General features: G+C 40.1%; 1 protein-coding gene across 3 annotated transcripts in view; it reads right to left on the bottom strand.

Annotated features, from left to right (window-relative positions):
* The window catches only part of ZNF37A (zinc finger protein 37A), a 46,025-nt gene extending 41,714 nt beyond the window's left edge, over positions 1-4,311 (bottom strand). For 2 of the 3 annotated variants that reach the window (XM_061161372.1, XM_061161373.1), the window contains exons 1-2: positions 3,339-4,311; positions 1,939-1,997 (exon numbers count right to left, since the gene is read on the bottom strand). In XM_061161372.1, the coding sequence (XP_061017355.1) occupies positions 1,939-1,953 (15 nt within the window). In that variant the 5' untranslated portion in view covers positions 1,954-1,997; positions 3,339-4,311. The remainder of the gene's footprint in view (positions 1-1,938; positions 1,998-3,338) is intronic. The other variant, XM_061161371.1, reaches the window with a different exon arrangement.
* Between the last annotated feature and the right edge of the window lie 13,054 nt (positions 4,312-17,365).

Consider the following 17,365-nt stretch of genomic DNA (forward strand, 5'->3'; position numbering starts at 1 on the left):
CACCATCAATAAGCAATCAAAAAGGGAACTAAGAAAAGACTTCCATTTACAAAATCATCTAAAAGACCACTTAATAGCAAATTTAAGCAAACATGTAAGATCTGTACTCTGAAAACTACAAAACAGAAAATCTAACTTACTGGAAAAACATCTCACGTTCATAGATACTATGACTTAATATTCTTAAAGTGGCAATATTTCCCAAAGCAGTCTATAGATTCAATGCAATCCTTACCAAAAACACAACAGCCTTTTTGTGTGGAAACAGACAAGCTAACATAAAATTCATATGGACTTGGCAAGGGACCTTGCTGTGGAACACAGTTTGCCAGTTTCAAAATAAGCTAAACACAGAATTATCACATGATCCATCAATTTCACTCCTAGGAAAGAACTGAAAATAGGTCTTCAAACAAAAACTTGTACATAAATGCTCACAGCACTATTCTCAATAACCAAACATGGAGTCACCCCCAAATGCCCATCAAATGATAGATAAACAAAAGGTAGTATAGACAATCGAATATTTATTTGGTCATAAAAGTGATGAAGTAACAATACAAACTACAACATGGAAGGGTCCTGAAAACACACTAAGTGAAAGAAGTCACATACATGATTCCATTTATATGAGCTATCCAGAACAGGCAAACCCATAAGAAGAAAATAGATTAACAGTAGCTAGGGGCTGTGAGGAATGGGGAATAGCTGTTTATTAAGTGATGGTACTGCTTATTAGGATTCGCTGGTAGCTCAGTGGTAAAGAATCCATCTGCCAGTAAAGCAGACTCAGGTTCGATCTCTGGGTTGGGAAGATCCCTTAGAGTAGGAAACAGCAACCCACTCCAGTGTTCTTGCCTGGAAAATCCCACAGACAGAGGAGCCTGGTGGGCTGCAGTACATAGGGTTGCAACGAGTCAGACAGGACTTAGAGACTAAGCAGTACGGGGTCTCCTTCTGGTATGACGAAAATATTCTTGAAGTAAGTGGTGGTCATAGTTGCACAACATCATTAATATACAAAATGTCACTAAATTCTACAGTTTAAAATGGTTGAAATGTGAATTTTATGCTATGTGTATTTTACCAAAATTAAAAAAGAAGAATCCCTTGCCAGACTCTACAAAGATTTAGCTTTTGCCCAGCCCTCAGGACCGTCACAAAGCCTGCCTACTCCTACTAAACAACCTAGGTCACTTGGTCTATCCAGATGTTCTCTTCTTTGAAAAACCATGAGTCCTAATGCTGGCTCTAATTCACTTGAATTATTTATCACAAATTTTCTTTTGATATCCCTTAACTTTTCCTGTGGAATAGATAAGAATCATTCCCTTTATTCCAACCACTTCTTTATGCAACTGCAAAACTGTCAAAAGAAGGTTCACAACATCACATAATGAAGTCTATCAAAAAAAATTTTTTATGGCTCCGTTTCACCGCTCAATAAGATCACAGGATCTGCATTTACCTACACAGCATCTTTGTACTACTACTGATCTGCTCTTCTATATCAGAGGTCAGCAAACATTTTCAGTAGATGTTCATAGTAAGTATTACAGGTCTGTGAGCTGTCTCTGTCACAATCACTCAACTCTGCTCTTGTAATCTGAAGGCAGTCACAGCCATAAATAAAACAGCATAGCTGTGTCTCAGTAATAAGTTTTACAGACACTGAGATTTGAATTTCACACAGTTTTCACATCACAGACTATTACTCTTGATTTGTTTCTCAATCATCTAAAAATTCTTAGTGTATGGGCAATAAAAAAAACAGGCAGCATGCCTCATTTGGCCCATGGGCTGTAATTTGCTGACTTGTGCTCTATATTTTCCCTGATGTTAACATTTATTTCTACTATTTCAAATGAATGTATAGGCATGGTATAAACTTCAAATAATCACTGTTAAGCAAAGCTGTGCATAAATTAAACAACTCACCTGCGATGTGATCATTTTCTGTTGCTGCTGGAGGAATGTAGAGAGCTGAGAGAGTACACCTGAGAAAGAAGGAAAGGTCATGAGTGATATCACCTGCCTAAAAAGCTCCACCCTAGTAGCTGGCATAACATCTTAGAATGGGAGATGCCTTGAGAAGGGGCAGAAAGGATAACAGTAAGGGAGGGAGCACTCCATGCCCATGCATGACTCTGGTATGATTATGTAATACTTGGACAAGCTAGTTTTCAAATGTAAAAGCATTTGTTTTCTGCTCATTTGTTAACAGTGTATGCTCTAACATAGAGAAAATGTGACCAACACATTAAACTAATTGAGTCAATTAAGAAAAGCCAAAGAATACAACATTAAAACTGATGCTGAGCAAAAATATTCAGCACAAAAATTTATAATGTTCATTACAAACCAGAAAATCTCAACAATGTTCTGAAAAAAAGCATGGGGTGGCGGTGGGGGGGGGGGCGGGGCGGGCGGGGAGTTTACTCTTAACTTGGTTTCCGGTCTCAACAGTAATTTTTTAATTAAAAACAAGAAACTGGTTTTGACTTCTGTGTTCTTAAGGCAGAAAAGACCTACCTGGACCATCAAGAGACTCCATGGCTGTCCTTGATTCTGCCATAACAAAATGTAGGATTGTAAACTAACCACTTTTTTACCCACTTCCTGCCCACACCAACCCAACTCCATGCTTTAAGTAAAACATAAAAAGACCGTCTTAGGTCCAAGTCTTAACAACCTGTCTTGCAGCACCACCTCTGATTCTGCAAGCTCAGGTATGTCTCTAGTTGTGCTGAGTGCAGGAGCAGCTCAGAATACAGCAAGTGGAGTAAAGAGTGAAGGGAGCAAGAAGGTAAGTACCCTCTCCTGTGGCTGGCCAGCTCTTCCTTCCACAGAATGCCTTCACAACCTCCCAGGCAGTAGCACCTTCTGTTCCTTTTGTCCGGAAAGTTGGCCCGAGGTTTCCACCATCACTACCACCTGGTCCAGCAGGAGGACCAGTCTGCTCCTCTGAGGTCCCAAGCGAACTGACTGTCCTGCTAGAGACTCCTGCTGCCGGAACCACCCTTTCTACTCCACAAAAAGCTGTTTTGTTGCAAGAAAGGTGGACCTAAGAGGGTCAGAATATTTGTCCAAGTACTAAAGCTCCTGGAATTTAAGCGGGACCTCCTGTAAAAGCCAAGTAGGGCTACTGAGGGCACAGGCAAAGCTGACTACAGGCAACCAGGCGAGGCCCTCAGCGAGGCCCTGAGTAGGGAAAAAAAAAAGTTTCTCCGCTGAGAAGAAAAGTGCACATCTACTGGGAGCCCTAAGCCAGTTTCTGCGCTGGCTTCCAAGGTCTCAGACCACCCCACACCTTGGAAATGAGAAAAAACAAGCTTCACCTGGTAACAAGCGCTGGGACGTGCTGGTCCTCACTAGGAGTCAGAGTCAGACCGAGTCTGAAGACAAAGCCGTTTCCTCCTTCACCTGACCCCCGGTCGCCAGTCTCAACTCTGCAGGGCTCCACCAAAGCGTCCTGCTCAACGGTCGGGTCCAGACGCCCGAAGCTCCGGAATCATCTCCTCGCGAGACTGCAGCTGCAGACCGGAACCTGCAGGCTAGCAGGGAGAGGAGCGGGAGGAGGGAGCGCACATGCGCAGAAGGCCATAGCTGCCGCCGCGTCCTGTCCCAGAAAAGGCACAGTACATTTCTTGAAAGCTTGTTATTGTTCAGTCGGTTAAGTCGTGTCTGACTCTTTGCGACTTCATGAACTGCAGCACTCCAGGCCTCGCTGTCCTTCACTATCTCCTATAGTTTGCTCAAATGCATGTCCCGTTGAGTCGGTGATACTGTCTAACCATCTCATCCTCTTCCGCCCCCTTCTCCGTTTTGCCTTCAGTCTTTCCCAGGACCAGGGTCTTTTCCAAAGAGCAGGCTCTTCCAGTCAGGTGGCCAAAGTATTGGATCTTCAGCTTCAGCAACAGTCTTTCCAATGAATATTCAGGTTGATTTCCTTTAGGATTGACTGGTTTGATCTCCTTGCAGTCCAAAGGAATCGCGAGAGTCTTCTCCAGCACAATTCGAAAGCATCAATTCTTCCGAGTTTAGCCTTCTTTATGATCCAACTCTCACATCTGTACCTGACTACTGGAAAAACCAGTTTTTGACTGTATGGACCTTTGTTGGTAAAGTGTTGTCTCTGCTTTTTAATACGCTGTCTAGATTTGTCATAGCTTTCCTTCCAAGGAACAAGTGTCTTTTAACTGCAGTCACTGTCCCCAGGGATTTTGGAGCCCAAGAAAATAAAATCTGTCACTGCTTCCATTTTTTCTCGTTCTATTTGCCATGAAGTGATGGGACTGGATGCCATAATCTTCGTTTTTTGAATATTGATCTTCAAACCAGCTTTGTCACTTTCCTCTTTCACCCTCATTAAAAGGCTCTGTAGTTCCTCTTCACTTTCTGCATATCTGAGGTTGTTGATCTTTCTCCCATCTCAATTAGGATAGGGTCTGCGATAGAAACAAACTTATGGTTACTTTGATATTTGCCCATCTCAATTAGGATAGGGTCTGCGATAGAAACAAACTTATGGTTACTCAAGAGGAAAGGGGGGAAGGGATAAATTAGGAATATGAGATTACTATATATATTCAGTATCTTGTAATAACCTAAAATGGAAAAAATCAGAAAAAGTATACATATGTGTGTATACATATATATATATGTGGATGTGCTTAGTCACTCAGTCGTGTCCAACTCTTTGCAACCCTACAGACTGCAGGCTGCCAGGCTCCTCTGTGCATGGGGATTCTTCAGGCAAGAATACTGGAGTGGGTTGCTATGCCCTCCTCCAGGGAATCTTTCTGCAACCCAGGGATCAAACCCAGGTCTCCCACATTGCAGGTGAATTCATTACCGACTGAGCCACCAGGGAAGCCCATGTATATATGTACTTACATATGTAACTGGATCAACTTGTGGTACACTTGAAAGTACACTGTAAATCAACTATACTTCAGTTTTTAAAAAAGGCTCTGCAATTTTGGGTACATTGGGTAGAATTGCCAATTTTTTAGCAAATAAAGTACAAGTCATGAGACACTCTTTTATTTGTTGTTCATCTGAAATAAATTTTAAGTATCTAAATTATGTATCTCTCATCAATTAAATTTCTGATATATTGGCTCTCCCTAATGATTCCTTGTTTTGAAGAATTGAGTTACATAATTTATTCCAGAGACTGTCCATTTACATGGTTCCATTTTCATTATATGTTACTTATTTCATAGTTGTATCTCACTTATTTCGTCCTTTGGACATTCATTAATGAGAAAACACATTTAGCTTTATGAACAGATATAATGGCATAAAGTTAACAACTCTGGGAACTGCTCTTCAAATTTGATTTGTTAAACACATAAGACCATCATTCATGGCACAACTTGCCTTTTCCACTCTTCAGGATCATGTTGAATCTCTCTGATTAATAATTTTTTTAACATGTCCACTAACAAAAAAACTTTTTGTCAGTTTCTTCCTTTCCCTTTTAACACTATGATACTTTCACTTGTCCATATGCTAGAAAAGCAGTTAGTAACATCCATGTAAAAAAAATCAAATTCTTTAAGAGATGAAACTCATTTCAAAATACAGTCATAGCAAGTACAATAATGATTATCCACATAATTTTATAATCATTATTGAAAGAGGAGAAATTGCTCTTCTCTCAATTTCCATAATTCTATTGTTAGAGATACCGAAAACTACGAAGAAGAAATAAGCAAATTAGCTTCATTTAATGGAATATTTAAAAAGTTAAATAAGAATTTGGGGAGAATTAAAATACTTTTCTGGAGAATTAAAATACTTCAGTGCTTTAAATATTAAAACTGAGAACTCTTCCAGCTGTATTTGTTAAAGAGTGTCAATGAATTTCTGAATGCAAGAGAAATGAAGAATACTGACTGCCAACAAAAATTACAAAAGTCCTTTAATCATTCAATTCAAATGTTAATAGTATAAATGCTGAAGTAAGAGAACAACTTCATGTCAATTACTTCAACATCAATAGAAAAAATACCTCTATTTGAAGAGCAAGTATTATGAAGAATGTGGCCCGACAGTCAACACCTTCCACATAATCTTTCATGCTTTGTTTATCCTCGGAATAAACATGTCTTCACCTTTATGTAAACATCCACCAAAATTTGTATTTGTATTACATCGATCAAAAGCAGTGTAGAAGCAAGGGGAAATATGTATTTTCTACATCGTAATTGCTTGCATCCATGGCTATGCTGAAAAAAAAATGAGGCTATTAAAACACTGATAATCTCTGTAATCATAAGTGAAGCTATTATTTTTGTTGTTGCAGTGGACTTTATCTTGGCACTTGAAATTATGATTGCAACTTTGGAATCAGAAAATACTCTGCCAGTACTACGTTAGGTCATTTGAGCTGAAAGAATGATGATGGTATGGAGGGTATTTACAGCTTCTGCTTCAATTACTATATCTCAATCTGAATTCCTGTTAATCAAAAAAATTATTTTATCTCTTTCTATTGTACTAGTTCCCATGGAGAAGGAAATGGCAACCCACTCCAGTATTCTTGCCTGGGAAATCCCATGGACAGAGGATCCTGGTGGGCTACAGTCCATGGGGTTGCAAAGAGTCAGACATGATTTAGTGACTGCTGCTGCTGCTAAGTCGCTTCAGTCGTGTCTGACTCTGTGTGACCCCATATATAGCAGCCCACTAGGCTCTGCCGTCCCTGGGATTCTCCAGGCAAGAACACGAGTGGGTTGCCATTTCCTTCTCCAATGCATGAAAGTGAAAAGCGAAAGTGAAGTCGCTCAGTCGTGTCCGACTCTTCACAACCCCATGGACTGCAGCCTACCAGGCTCCTTGGTCCATGGGATTTTCCAGGCAAGAGTACTGGAGTGGGTTGCCATTGGCTTCTCTGGACTTAGTGACTAAGCAACAGCAATATCCTATTTGAGGATAAAAGATTGAATGTTTTCCTCCAAAGAATAGGAACAAGACAAAGATGTCCACTATTGGGGAGATACAAATAAAAATAAAATCTTTGAATGCAGAAAATCTCTTCATATTGCAAAAGAAGGAAAAGAAAACATCATTTCCCAGACCCAGCATGATGCATTGATGTGCTTGCCCTGCATGGTGGGAAAATGCCCCTCTCTGCCATACCTCTTTTTTCTTTCAAAGGGCACACTGTGATCAAATAAGGTATCTTTTCCTCAAGAAGCTCCATGGATACTCCATGGAGTAGAATAGAGAATAGAGTAGAGTAGAGTAGAGTAGAATAGAGTAGAGCATATGGTAGCCTTTTAGTTGCACAATAGGTCTCTCCTCAACAGGTTTATAGAAGGATTGGGAGAAACCAAGAACACACGTCCCTCAGTTAAAGGACCTAACTGCATGGGAATTGTAGAGGAAAAGGAATAAGTAGACTGATGCAAAATACTAAGAGTGTGTAACCATCTATTGTTACCAGATGGAAAATGAGAAATTCCTGAGGAAATTGCAGGATAAGCAGAACTTTTATCAGAACAGGCAAAGAGATTAGCCTGAGGAAAGTTACTGACACATATGGTTCACCAGTTCCCACCTCTGAGATTCTCTCAATCTATCCATTTTGAGCTGTTTGCCAAGGATTTCCTAGCTGGAGGTTTTGTTCTTCTCCATTCTCCTGATTCTCTTGTCCCTGCAGTCCCTGCCTCCTCCAGACCCTGCCTCCTCTGATCCCTTCATGGGTTGACCAGAGTAGGGATTTCTCCCTTTAGTAAAGAGTTCTGATCAGCCAACACAGAAGTCTTCAATTCTTTTCTTGGATGTCTTTCTCTAGATTATCCCCACATTGAGTACCTGCTGCTCAGATCTGACTGTCCTTGTCATCCTACCACTTTCCCTTAATTTGGATTTGGATAGCTGGCAAGAGAGTCAAAACAAAGGTTGCTAAAACTAGAGCACGTTTTGATCTGACCCCAAGCTCCAAACAGGGAGTTCTGAGAAGGCCTCAACAAAGCACTGATGAAAATCAGTGGGGGACTCCCATGTCTTCTAGGTGCACTGCTGCAACATCGCCCAGCTCAACATTTTTGGAAAGGCTTCAAGTACAGCCCAGCAATCCTTTTCTGAGTTCGTAACTGCCTTGGGGTGGGGTGCCAGATAGCTTCCCCTGACGTAGTGATCTTCCAGACCCCAATGTGATTGCTCTACCAAAGGAGCAAAATCTCCTAACTGCAGAATTCCATGCAGTTGCTGGTTGCTCAATTTCATTTAATAATCAGTATATATTCCTATGTGTGGGCTGTAAACTGAATACGCACTGAGGTGTACTTTTGCAAATTTCTGGGGCATGGAGGAAAGAAGCCTTTAAATAAGAAACATCAGCTGGTAATAAAGGCATTTGAATTACATGGACATCCTGAGTAGCTTCTCAATGGCATCGGTGCTGCTGGTGACCCAAATAGACTGGCTGGCTTCCTTCACATTGAGACCAAAACAAAACAAAACTGTAATCAGGGCACTTTGGTTTCCCTTCCTGTGTTTACATTATTTCAACACCTTGTTTCTTTGCTTTTTTCCAACTGACTAGTATAGCTACTCTCTCTGTTGCCTTCCATGCAGAAATCTTAATCTTCCCATGATGCTCTATCATTTCTGGCTTTCTATTAATAGCTATGCAGTGTGTGGAGCATAAGGGACTCCTGAAGGAGTCACCTTGTCTAAGACATGAAGTGGACTCAGTCTAGGCCATAAAGTACATTAACTGTGTCCTCAAATTGAGCAGGTAATTTTTTACCAGTTAAAGAAGCTGTGCCTAGATGGGAACCACCCATCTGAAAGATTATCACCTCCCTCTTCCCCTGATTCAGTCTGAGGCATGGAGGGGTAAAGACATCCAGGGAGCAGAGTGAGAAGCAGGGTTATGAGAGAGAAAATGTATTTGTCTTGCATTTTCTCTTTAATTTTTTCAATAGTTTCTTCTGGTTATCCAAATAATTTTAAAATTTCCTCTTGGAATGGTTAGAATTATATTCATCCCATAAATATCAGCAACTCATTTACTGGGATAGACCCCCTTCTAAGAACCTCTGCAAAACTGCAAACATTGTCCTCTGGCTACTGCAGGACTGGAATCTCAAATGTATGCCAATTCCAAATGCAACAGACAGATATTAACTGTTTTAAAAAGAGACCAGGCAACATTACTGGCTTCCCATATTTTCCAACCATCCAGTGATCATGATGAGATTTTGGAGCCTATTATTACCCATAATTATTCAAAAGTAAAATCTTGAATTTGGGTGTTTTTTTTAAGATAGTATTCCAAAAGAACAGAGGGCTAGGAGGAAGAGTATTTATAATTGAGGGTCTTTTACCTGACTGTTGTGCGGCCAAGACTTTCAGCTGATCTGCTCAAATCAGGAACTACCAGACTCATCCCATTCTTATCAAAATTTCTGAAGAAATATAATTAAAAATTTCTCCCAACACGAAAATCTATTCACCAAGGTAGAAGACAAAAGAATTTTATTAGTGAATAATCATAAAAGAAGAATGTGATGTGCACTATAGGAAGTCTGCTAAGAGATTACAGTCAGAAAGAAACCTCACCCTTTTATAAAGCTGATTGGATACAACTCATTACATACATGTTCTCAAGATAAACAATAACTAAACCTGAAGTAAGAGGACTTGACACCATCATTTATCATAGTTTACCCTAAATTCATCCAGTAATTGGGATGAGCATCTGTGTTAATTGAAGCTTCTCATATCTATATGAAGGGAGGTAGTTTTGCAACTTGGAGCAAGGCACCCATAGAAGAAGTTAGGCTTCTACCCTCCTACAGAAACTGAAAAATTGGGAGTGCGAACACCCTGGAAGGGTACACTTCAAAGAGATAACTCCAAGGCTTCCTGAGAAAGATATTGTAGGGGTGTAAAACTGCCAAAAGGCTTCTTAAAAGGTTCATATTCATCCCAAAGGGATGGATAAAGCATTTACAGTTACAAATTTACAAAAGAAAATGTTCTAAGAAAAATAAGTGGGGATATCTCGTCTATCATTAATTCTCTTTTCATTTCTATTTGCTCTTACTCTTACCACTTCTAGGTAATATTGTACTGCAGGTCTTAGGGCAACTAAGAAAGAAAATGGAGTAAGTGGCAAAAGATGGGGAATAAAGAGGTAATGCTATTGCTATATGCAGATGGCTTGACCTTGTATGTAGAAAATGCTCAGGGACTCACTGAAAAATATTAGAACCAATAAATGAGCTAAGTAAAGTTAAGGATACAGGATCAATAATATAAATATCAGTGGAACTTGTATACATTAGCAATGAGCAATCCAAATACAAAGTTAAGACAACAGACTCATTTGCAATAGCATCAAAAGAAAAATTCTTGAGTGAATATAACAAAAGAAGTGTAATACTTCTACAATGAAAAGTGAAAGATATGTACAAGACTTGCCCAATGAAAATGTCACTGAAAGATTTTTGAAGATCTAGATAAGTGGAAAGTTAGCAAGATAGCAAAAATAAAATTCCAGCCACCTCTCCCTACAGAAACACCAATTTTAACAACAATCCGTGGATGAAAAACCAATATGTGCTTTGCATTATGGAAGTCACTGGACAAGAGAAAGAGAAAAGGGCAGAAATGTATTTGCATGTCAAACGGTGGAAAATAAATCTGAAAAAATTCAGGGGAATTTTACCTTATTGAAGTTTCTAGGCATTCAGTGGTGTGGAGCATGCCAAGATAGCCACCTTCTATATGCTTGAAGTGACAGTGACAGATACGGATGCTGTCGCAAAGAGCTGGACACAACAGAGTGACTAACACTTTCACTTCTCACTTGGAGCCTCTGGCAGTCTTCTTGTGAGCCACTTTCTTAAAAATCAGTCACTTGATCTCTGGAGTGTATGCATGTTTTAAATGGGATGGGGTAACAATTTTCTAATTTACAGGCAATTATACCTCTATCATTTATTAAGTTAACATCAAAACTTTTAGTGACTTAACACCTCATTTATCACTGAACAATATTCCATTGTGTAGATGTGCCACATTCTGCTTATCCATTTACCTACTGAAAGGTATCTCGGTTGATTCTAATTTTGGAAATATTAAACCTGCTATATTTTTATGCCTGCTTTTGTGTTAATGTAAGCTTTAGAATAAGTTGAGTAATCACCTAGGAAAGCAATGGCTAGATTGTATAAGACTATGTTTCTTTGTAAGACATTGCCAAAGCTTGCAAGTAACTTCAACTTTAATTTACTTAACAAATACATTAAACTCATGATCCAATACATTCATTCATTCATTCAACACTCATTGAGTTGAAAAACAACATGCCAGTTTTAGGCACTGGATTCATAGTAGTGCGTAAAGTAGATAAAATTCCAAGCTCTGAATGTAGTTTATATTCTATTGAGGAATACAGAATAATGAGACCATATTAAAATACTTTGTATGCTAAATGACACCTTGACAAAAAAATTGAAACATCAAAGTGGGATAAAGTTAACACAAAAGGAAAAACTATGGAGACAATAAAAAGATCAGGGGCTGGGGTGGAGATGGAAGGATGAAAAGACAGCACAGAGGACTTTTACAGCAGTGAAAATACTCACTACGGTACCATAATGATGGATGAATGTCATCAACACATGTCTAAACCCATATGATACACAATACCAAGAGTGACATGTAATGTAATTGATAGACTTTTATGATGTGTCAATGTAGGTTCATCAATTGCAACATATATGCCACTCTGCTGGGGGATGCTGATAACAGGAGGGTGTATGTGTGTGAGGGGGAGGAAACGGGAAATCCCTGCACTTTCCCCTCAATTTTGCTATGAATCTAAAACTTCTCTAAAAAAATTATCTTAATTTCTTTTTTAAAAGCTGCCAGAAGACTGATTCAATCTTTAGTACACATGTGTACCAGTCTGCCAAGGCTGCTGCCTTAGTCCACTGGGGCTGCTATAACAAACTACTAACAGACTGGATAGCTTATAAACAACAGAACTTTATTTTGCACAGTTCTGGAGGTCAGGAAGTCCAAGGCCAACGCAGGAGCATGGCTGCATTCTGGTGCGAACAGTCTTCCTGGTTAACAGACGGCACCTTCTCATTGTGTTCTATGTGCTGGAAAGGCTGGGGAGCTCTGTGAGGCCCCATTCATGAGCATTCCACTCTCCAGACATAATCACCTCTCAACGACCCCACCTTCTAACACCATCACACTGAAGATGACGCCAACATATGAATTTAGGGGTGGGAGGAGGGGACACAAACATTCAGCTGTCAAAACAAAGTACCACCACAGATGAGGTGACTTAATGCAACTTTATTTGACTCAGTTTTGGAAACTGGAAGTCCAAGGTCAAGGTGTTGGTAGGTTTGTTTTCCCAAGGCCTCTCTCCTTGGCTTGCAGATGGCTGCCTTCTGTGTTCTTGCATGCCCTTTTCTTTATGCATGCTTGTCTCTGGTGTCTCTTTCTCTTATAAGAATACCAGTCATGTTGGATTAGGGCCCACCCTTATGACCTCATTTCACTTTACCACTTTAAAGGCCCTATCTCCAAAACAGTCACATTGGGATAGATTTGGGGGAAAAACAATTCAGTCCATGATAATATACAACTGATTATAAGTATTTTTCACAAAATACTATTTACCAGTATCTCTAATGAATTCTGACATTATGTTTTATTTCATTTCTTTAAAAATATTAGCTCTGATTCACTGAACTGATTTCACAGTTCCTTTATAGGCCAAGGTGGTTGCTTAGTAATGTGTTACCTAGACTAGGCTCAACTACATTTCTGAGTTTCCTTTTCTGTATGTTTCCCATTAGGGTGGGCCATAAAAGATATTCTTGTGCAAGACTTGGAGGGTGTAAGTGATGTAATAGCCATTTTGTATCTTTGTAACATGTTGCTGCTGATCTACTGACCACCTCACTGGCATGAGGCACCACTAGAACTATGACCATTCCACATAGGTCCTATGGCATCTCTGATGCTCACACCAGATACGTGTGATCTCCTCACTAATTGAGGGACCCAGCTTCTGAAGGACTCCATACCAAGGCGAGAGGTAATAAGAACTGTTTCCAGGTTTAGCCCCTCCTTGTCGGCACTACTCATGGTTGTGAGTTCTCATTTGTTTTTGCTCTCCTTCATGTCACATCCATCTCCTTTCCCTTATTGTCTGCCCTGAGCACATTAGTCAGATGTCTTCATCAGGCATGGAGACAATCTCATAGACACCGCTTAACCAGTTCCCACAGTTGTAGAAAGACAAAGCCCTGTAATAAATCCCTTTAGACATACATTCCTCTCATGGTTCTATGTTTCTAATTAAATCCTCCTGAATCACAAATGTGTACCAAATTGGGTGTTGCTTCATCAGGGTTCAATTCCTGGGTTGGGAAGATCCCCTGGAAAAGGAAATGGCAACCCACTCCAGTATTCTTGCCTGGAGAATCTCATGGACAGAGGAGCCTGGTAGGCTACAGTCCATGGGGTTGCAAGAGTCGGACATGACTTAGTGACTAAACCACCACCAATCTGATTAGAGTCAGATTTAAAACCATTAAAGATCCTGTTTCAGTTGTAAAAAGGCACTCATAGTCCATGATGTGCAGTGGCAATACAGTTACTCAAATGATTATCTCTAAGCATCTATTATCATGTGCATTTAGAAAGCAAATTATTGGGAATGCAAGATTTTCTCTCATAGGTATTTTAGTGAACAAAAGGAGCATGAAACTGGTTGTTTATTCTAAATGTGTTGGACAATGTTGGGAAACAACATGAGAAACTCAGGAATTTAAATTCCCAGCTCAAGAGCCACAAACAGACCCTAAAGCTTCAATGATAATTCTGAAAGCACCTCATCCCCTAAAGCTGCAGGGCTGAGATTTATGAAAAGAAATCCAGTGACAAATCTGTTGGGTGACTTAATTACTATGTACATTGAATTTCCAACTTTATATGGTCTCATTAAAATTAAAATTAGGGCACTGATTAGTATAGAATCCTGAAAACTTGGATGGGGAAATAACAGATTTCAGTGGAGCTGAATCTTCAATACCTATAAATACTTTCAATATATCTATCAGGCAACCCCTCACCCCCCTCAATCCACTGCTATGGCTTCATGAGGAATTCCCTGTGACGAGCTGACCAGTGAAAGAAAAAAAACTCAGGCTTGGATCAGATCATTCTGCATAGTACGCAGCACCACAGCCCCACTCTGAGATGGTCCTGAAAGTCGGTAGTGAAATCACCTGATTTATTTTGCCTGGAAGGAGGAATGGCTGAAGTTGAGTTAACACTTGTTTATGCACAGTGCCTAATGGTTTGGCTAAATGATCAAGGACTAAGGAGGGGTACATTGGAAAACCTGCAAAAGGGAGTTCAGGGGAAGAGGTGCACATCTAGACCTTTCCAGATGAGGAGAGTGAAGGTCTTTGTGTACCATGTGAATGCTCACCAAAGGGTGACCTCGTCAGAGGACTGAAACATTAAGTGAAGGACACATTCTGTGATGCCAATCTCCTATCAGTCAGGTCCATCACCCAGCCACTTGTCATTGCCAAATGTGCTCATGAACACTGGCTGCAGCAGCAGTGAAGGAAATTATGCATGTGCTCAGCAAAGTCGACTTTCACTCAGTAAGACCAATCTGGCTAACGTCACTGTTAAGAGATTAATCTGCTAACAGCAGAGACCAACAATTAACTTGGCACCGTTCCCTGGATGGATCAGTTTAGCCATGTTACAGGTTGATTGCATTAGACCATTCTCATCACAAATGAACAGTATTTTGTACCTACCATCAAAGATATTTACCCTGCACATGCATTTGCCTTCCCTGCCTGCAATGCATCTGTCAAAACCAACACCAACAGATTTACAGAATGTCTCATCCACCAGCATGATATTCCTTGTACTCTTGGACTCCAGGAGAGACAAGAGGCTGCTAAGTCTCCACAGTGAGAGTGTCTTTGAGGGCACTAATGGGAGTGCCTATTGATTTCAATTCAGATCGATTCTTAAGCCTGTTTGTGGAGGAGGCCCTATACAAGTTGGGCATTTGAAAGTAACACCATCAGTGAAATTAAAAACTTTAAGTGGGGGATATGTTGCCTGCAGAGCCCAAAAAGGACTAAAAGATGTATTTATATTAACATTGTGAGTATTAAGAACAGAAAATGAAAAGAAGTCTGTAGCTGCTTCTTGACAGCATCAGGGATGAAACAGCCCTTGTTTTACAAGTGATTTTCAGGAACTCAACTGATGGGGCAGATCTCTGTGTGGTGAAATAAGTTATGCTTTTTTTGTGAGTATTTATATGCCCTCAATGAATCTGTGAGATGAATTTCCTCAGAGGAGGATATCATCAATGTCATGTCATACCTGTGCTCCTGGAGGAAACTGGATGCAGTTAAGACATTGCCTGCAAAGACTGCGCAATGGTAGAGTTGTTCAGGTATCCCATGGGTAGCCTGGTAAAGGTACCTTGCGTCCCTTGGAGGTGAAGGTAAACTGTGGCTGAAAGGGTGTTAAAAAGAGCACTGAACGGAACATATTAGCCAAGCTGGAATCACAAAACATTTACTACTTGCTATTTGAATGGAAACAGTAATTTCAGTAACATTGGGTACTAGGTTCTTAGCAGATAGGCCATAGCATTAAGGTTTTAATAACCCACTGTGAGGCACCATCATTACTTCCAGGCTAAGAACAAGCTATACTGGATCCTTAAACAGAGAAATAGTGGCAATGATCACTTGTTCTCTAGGTAGGTATTTACAATGGTTTCAATTGAGGTATATGGTACACTAGGGTCTCCTTTTGTAAATCCAATCTGTAAGTGCCAAAAATTTAATTTTATTATTCTTTGGATCAGAGCATCCATGCTTTCTAGGGGATTATGCTAAAATTAAGTCAGTGGGTGTTATGACCATGCGAAACTTAAGACAATAGTTCTGTTGGTTAAGACGAAACATCCTATTTGTTCCTAAATGACTCAGTCTCCCTGGGTTGCTATAATAAAATACAATGGACCAGGTGGCTTATAAACAACAAAAATTTATTTCTCACAGTTCAAGAGGCTGGGAAGTCCAAGATCATGGCACCAGAAGATTCCTTGTTTGGTGAGGACTGCTTCCTGTTCACAGAAGGCTGTCTTTTCCTAAGTCCCCATACGGCAGAAGAAGTAAGGAAATTTTCTGGAGTCTGTATTTTAAGAGCACTAACCCCAATCACGAGGGCTCTGTTCTCCTAACTGAATCACTCCCCAAAGCCCCACCACCAAATACCATCATAGGGATATACATATTCAGTATAGCACTGTATTTTATATTTGATAACACCTCTAAGATTTTAGGGGGTAACATGATTAAGGGGGTACCCAGGTATAACTATAACTTGAGCCCTGTATTAAGGCTATGAAAATTTACCAATGGTACACTTCAGTATTAAAGTTAATATTAAAGTTAATTTGGAAGGTACAAAAGCCAGTCACAGCACCCTTTTATCTTTTGTTGTACAAATGATTTTAGTATATTCTGGATTTATAATTGAGTCAAAGTGTGGATATAATTTATATAATATTGTACAGAAACTACATCTCAATTTCAAAAACAAACTATGGAACTATATTTCAGTTGTTGTTTACTCTCCTTGTATCTAAGTCTCTGCCTCCCTCCCTTCATTCTTTCGTTCCATTTATTTCCTTTCTGTGGTTACTTGCTACACTTCAGGAGGGTTCTCTTTACTCTCATCAAATTTATAAATTTCTTTCTTCAGGAAAGGGTTAGGGGCCTGCTCCATGGCAATGGTTGCTTCACATGGTGCAAGGATCCCAGGCCTAAGCTGCATTTGAATTAACCTCTGTGCTGCACCTCAGGATAGGAGTTTTGCACTCTAACCATGAGCACAGAACCTTTTAAACAGGTGGTGCAGCAAAAGCATGCTGGGCCCATAACCCAGAGAGGTTGGCTGACTTAACATCCTCTGTCTGCTATGGCTGTCTTTTTTTTGCCATGCAGGTTTCTTTCTCTCTTATTTCTCTCATACAAATTTCCTCAGTTATTCTTGACTTCTAGCCATGTACATCACCCATGATGTGGACATTCTGGGTAGTTACAAGGGAAAGTACCACAGTCCAGCAGCCGGCCTCACAGGTAGCTCAGACACCAACTGCCAAACAGACTGAACCCCATGGCAAGTCACCCCGGGGGCACAGCCAATGAATAATTCTCTTAGGGACAAGAGCTTCTTAGAGTAGGAAGAGATAGCAACATCCAGAAAAGAACACAGAGCAGAGCAGGCCAAAGTGCAAGCCTGCCAGCAGTTGGTG

Source organism: Dama dama, chromosome 15 (assembly GCF_033118175.1).
Source record: "Dama dama isolate Ldn47 chromosome 15, ASM3311817v1, whole genome shotgun sequence".
Classification (NCBI taxonomy): Eukaryota; Metazoa; Chordata; class Mammalia; order Artiodactyla; family Cervidae; genus Dama; species Dama dama.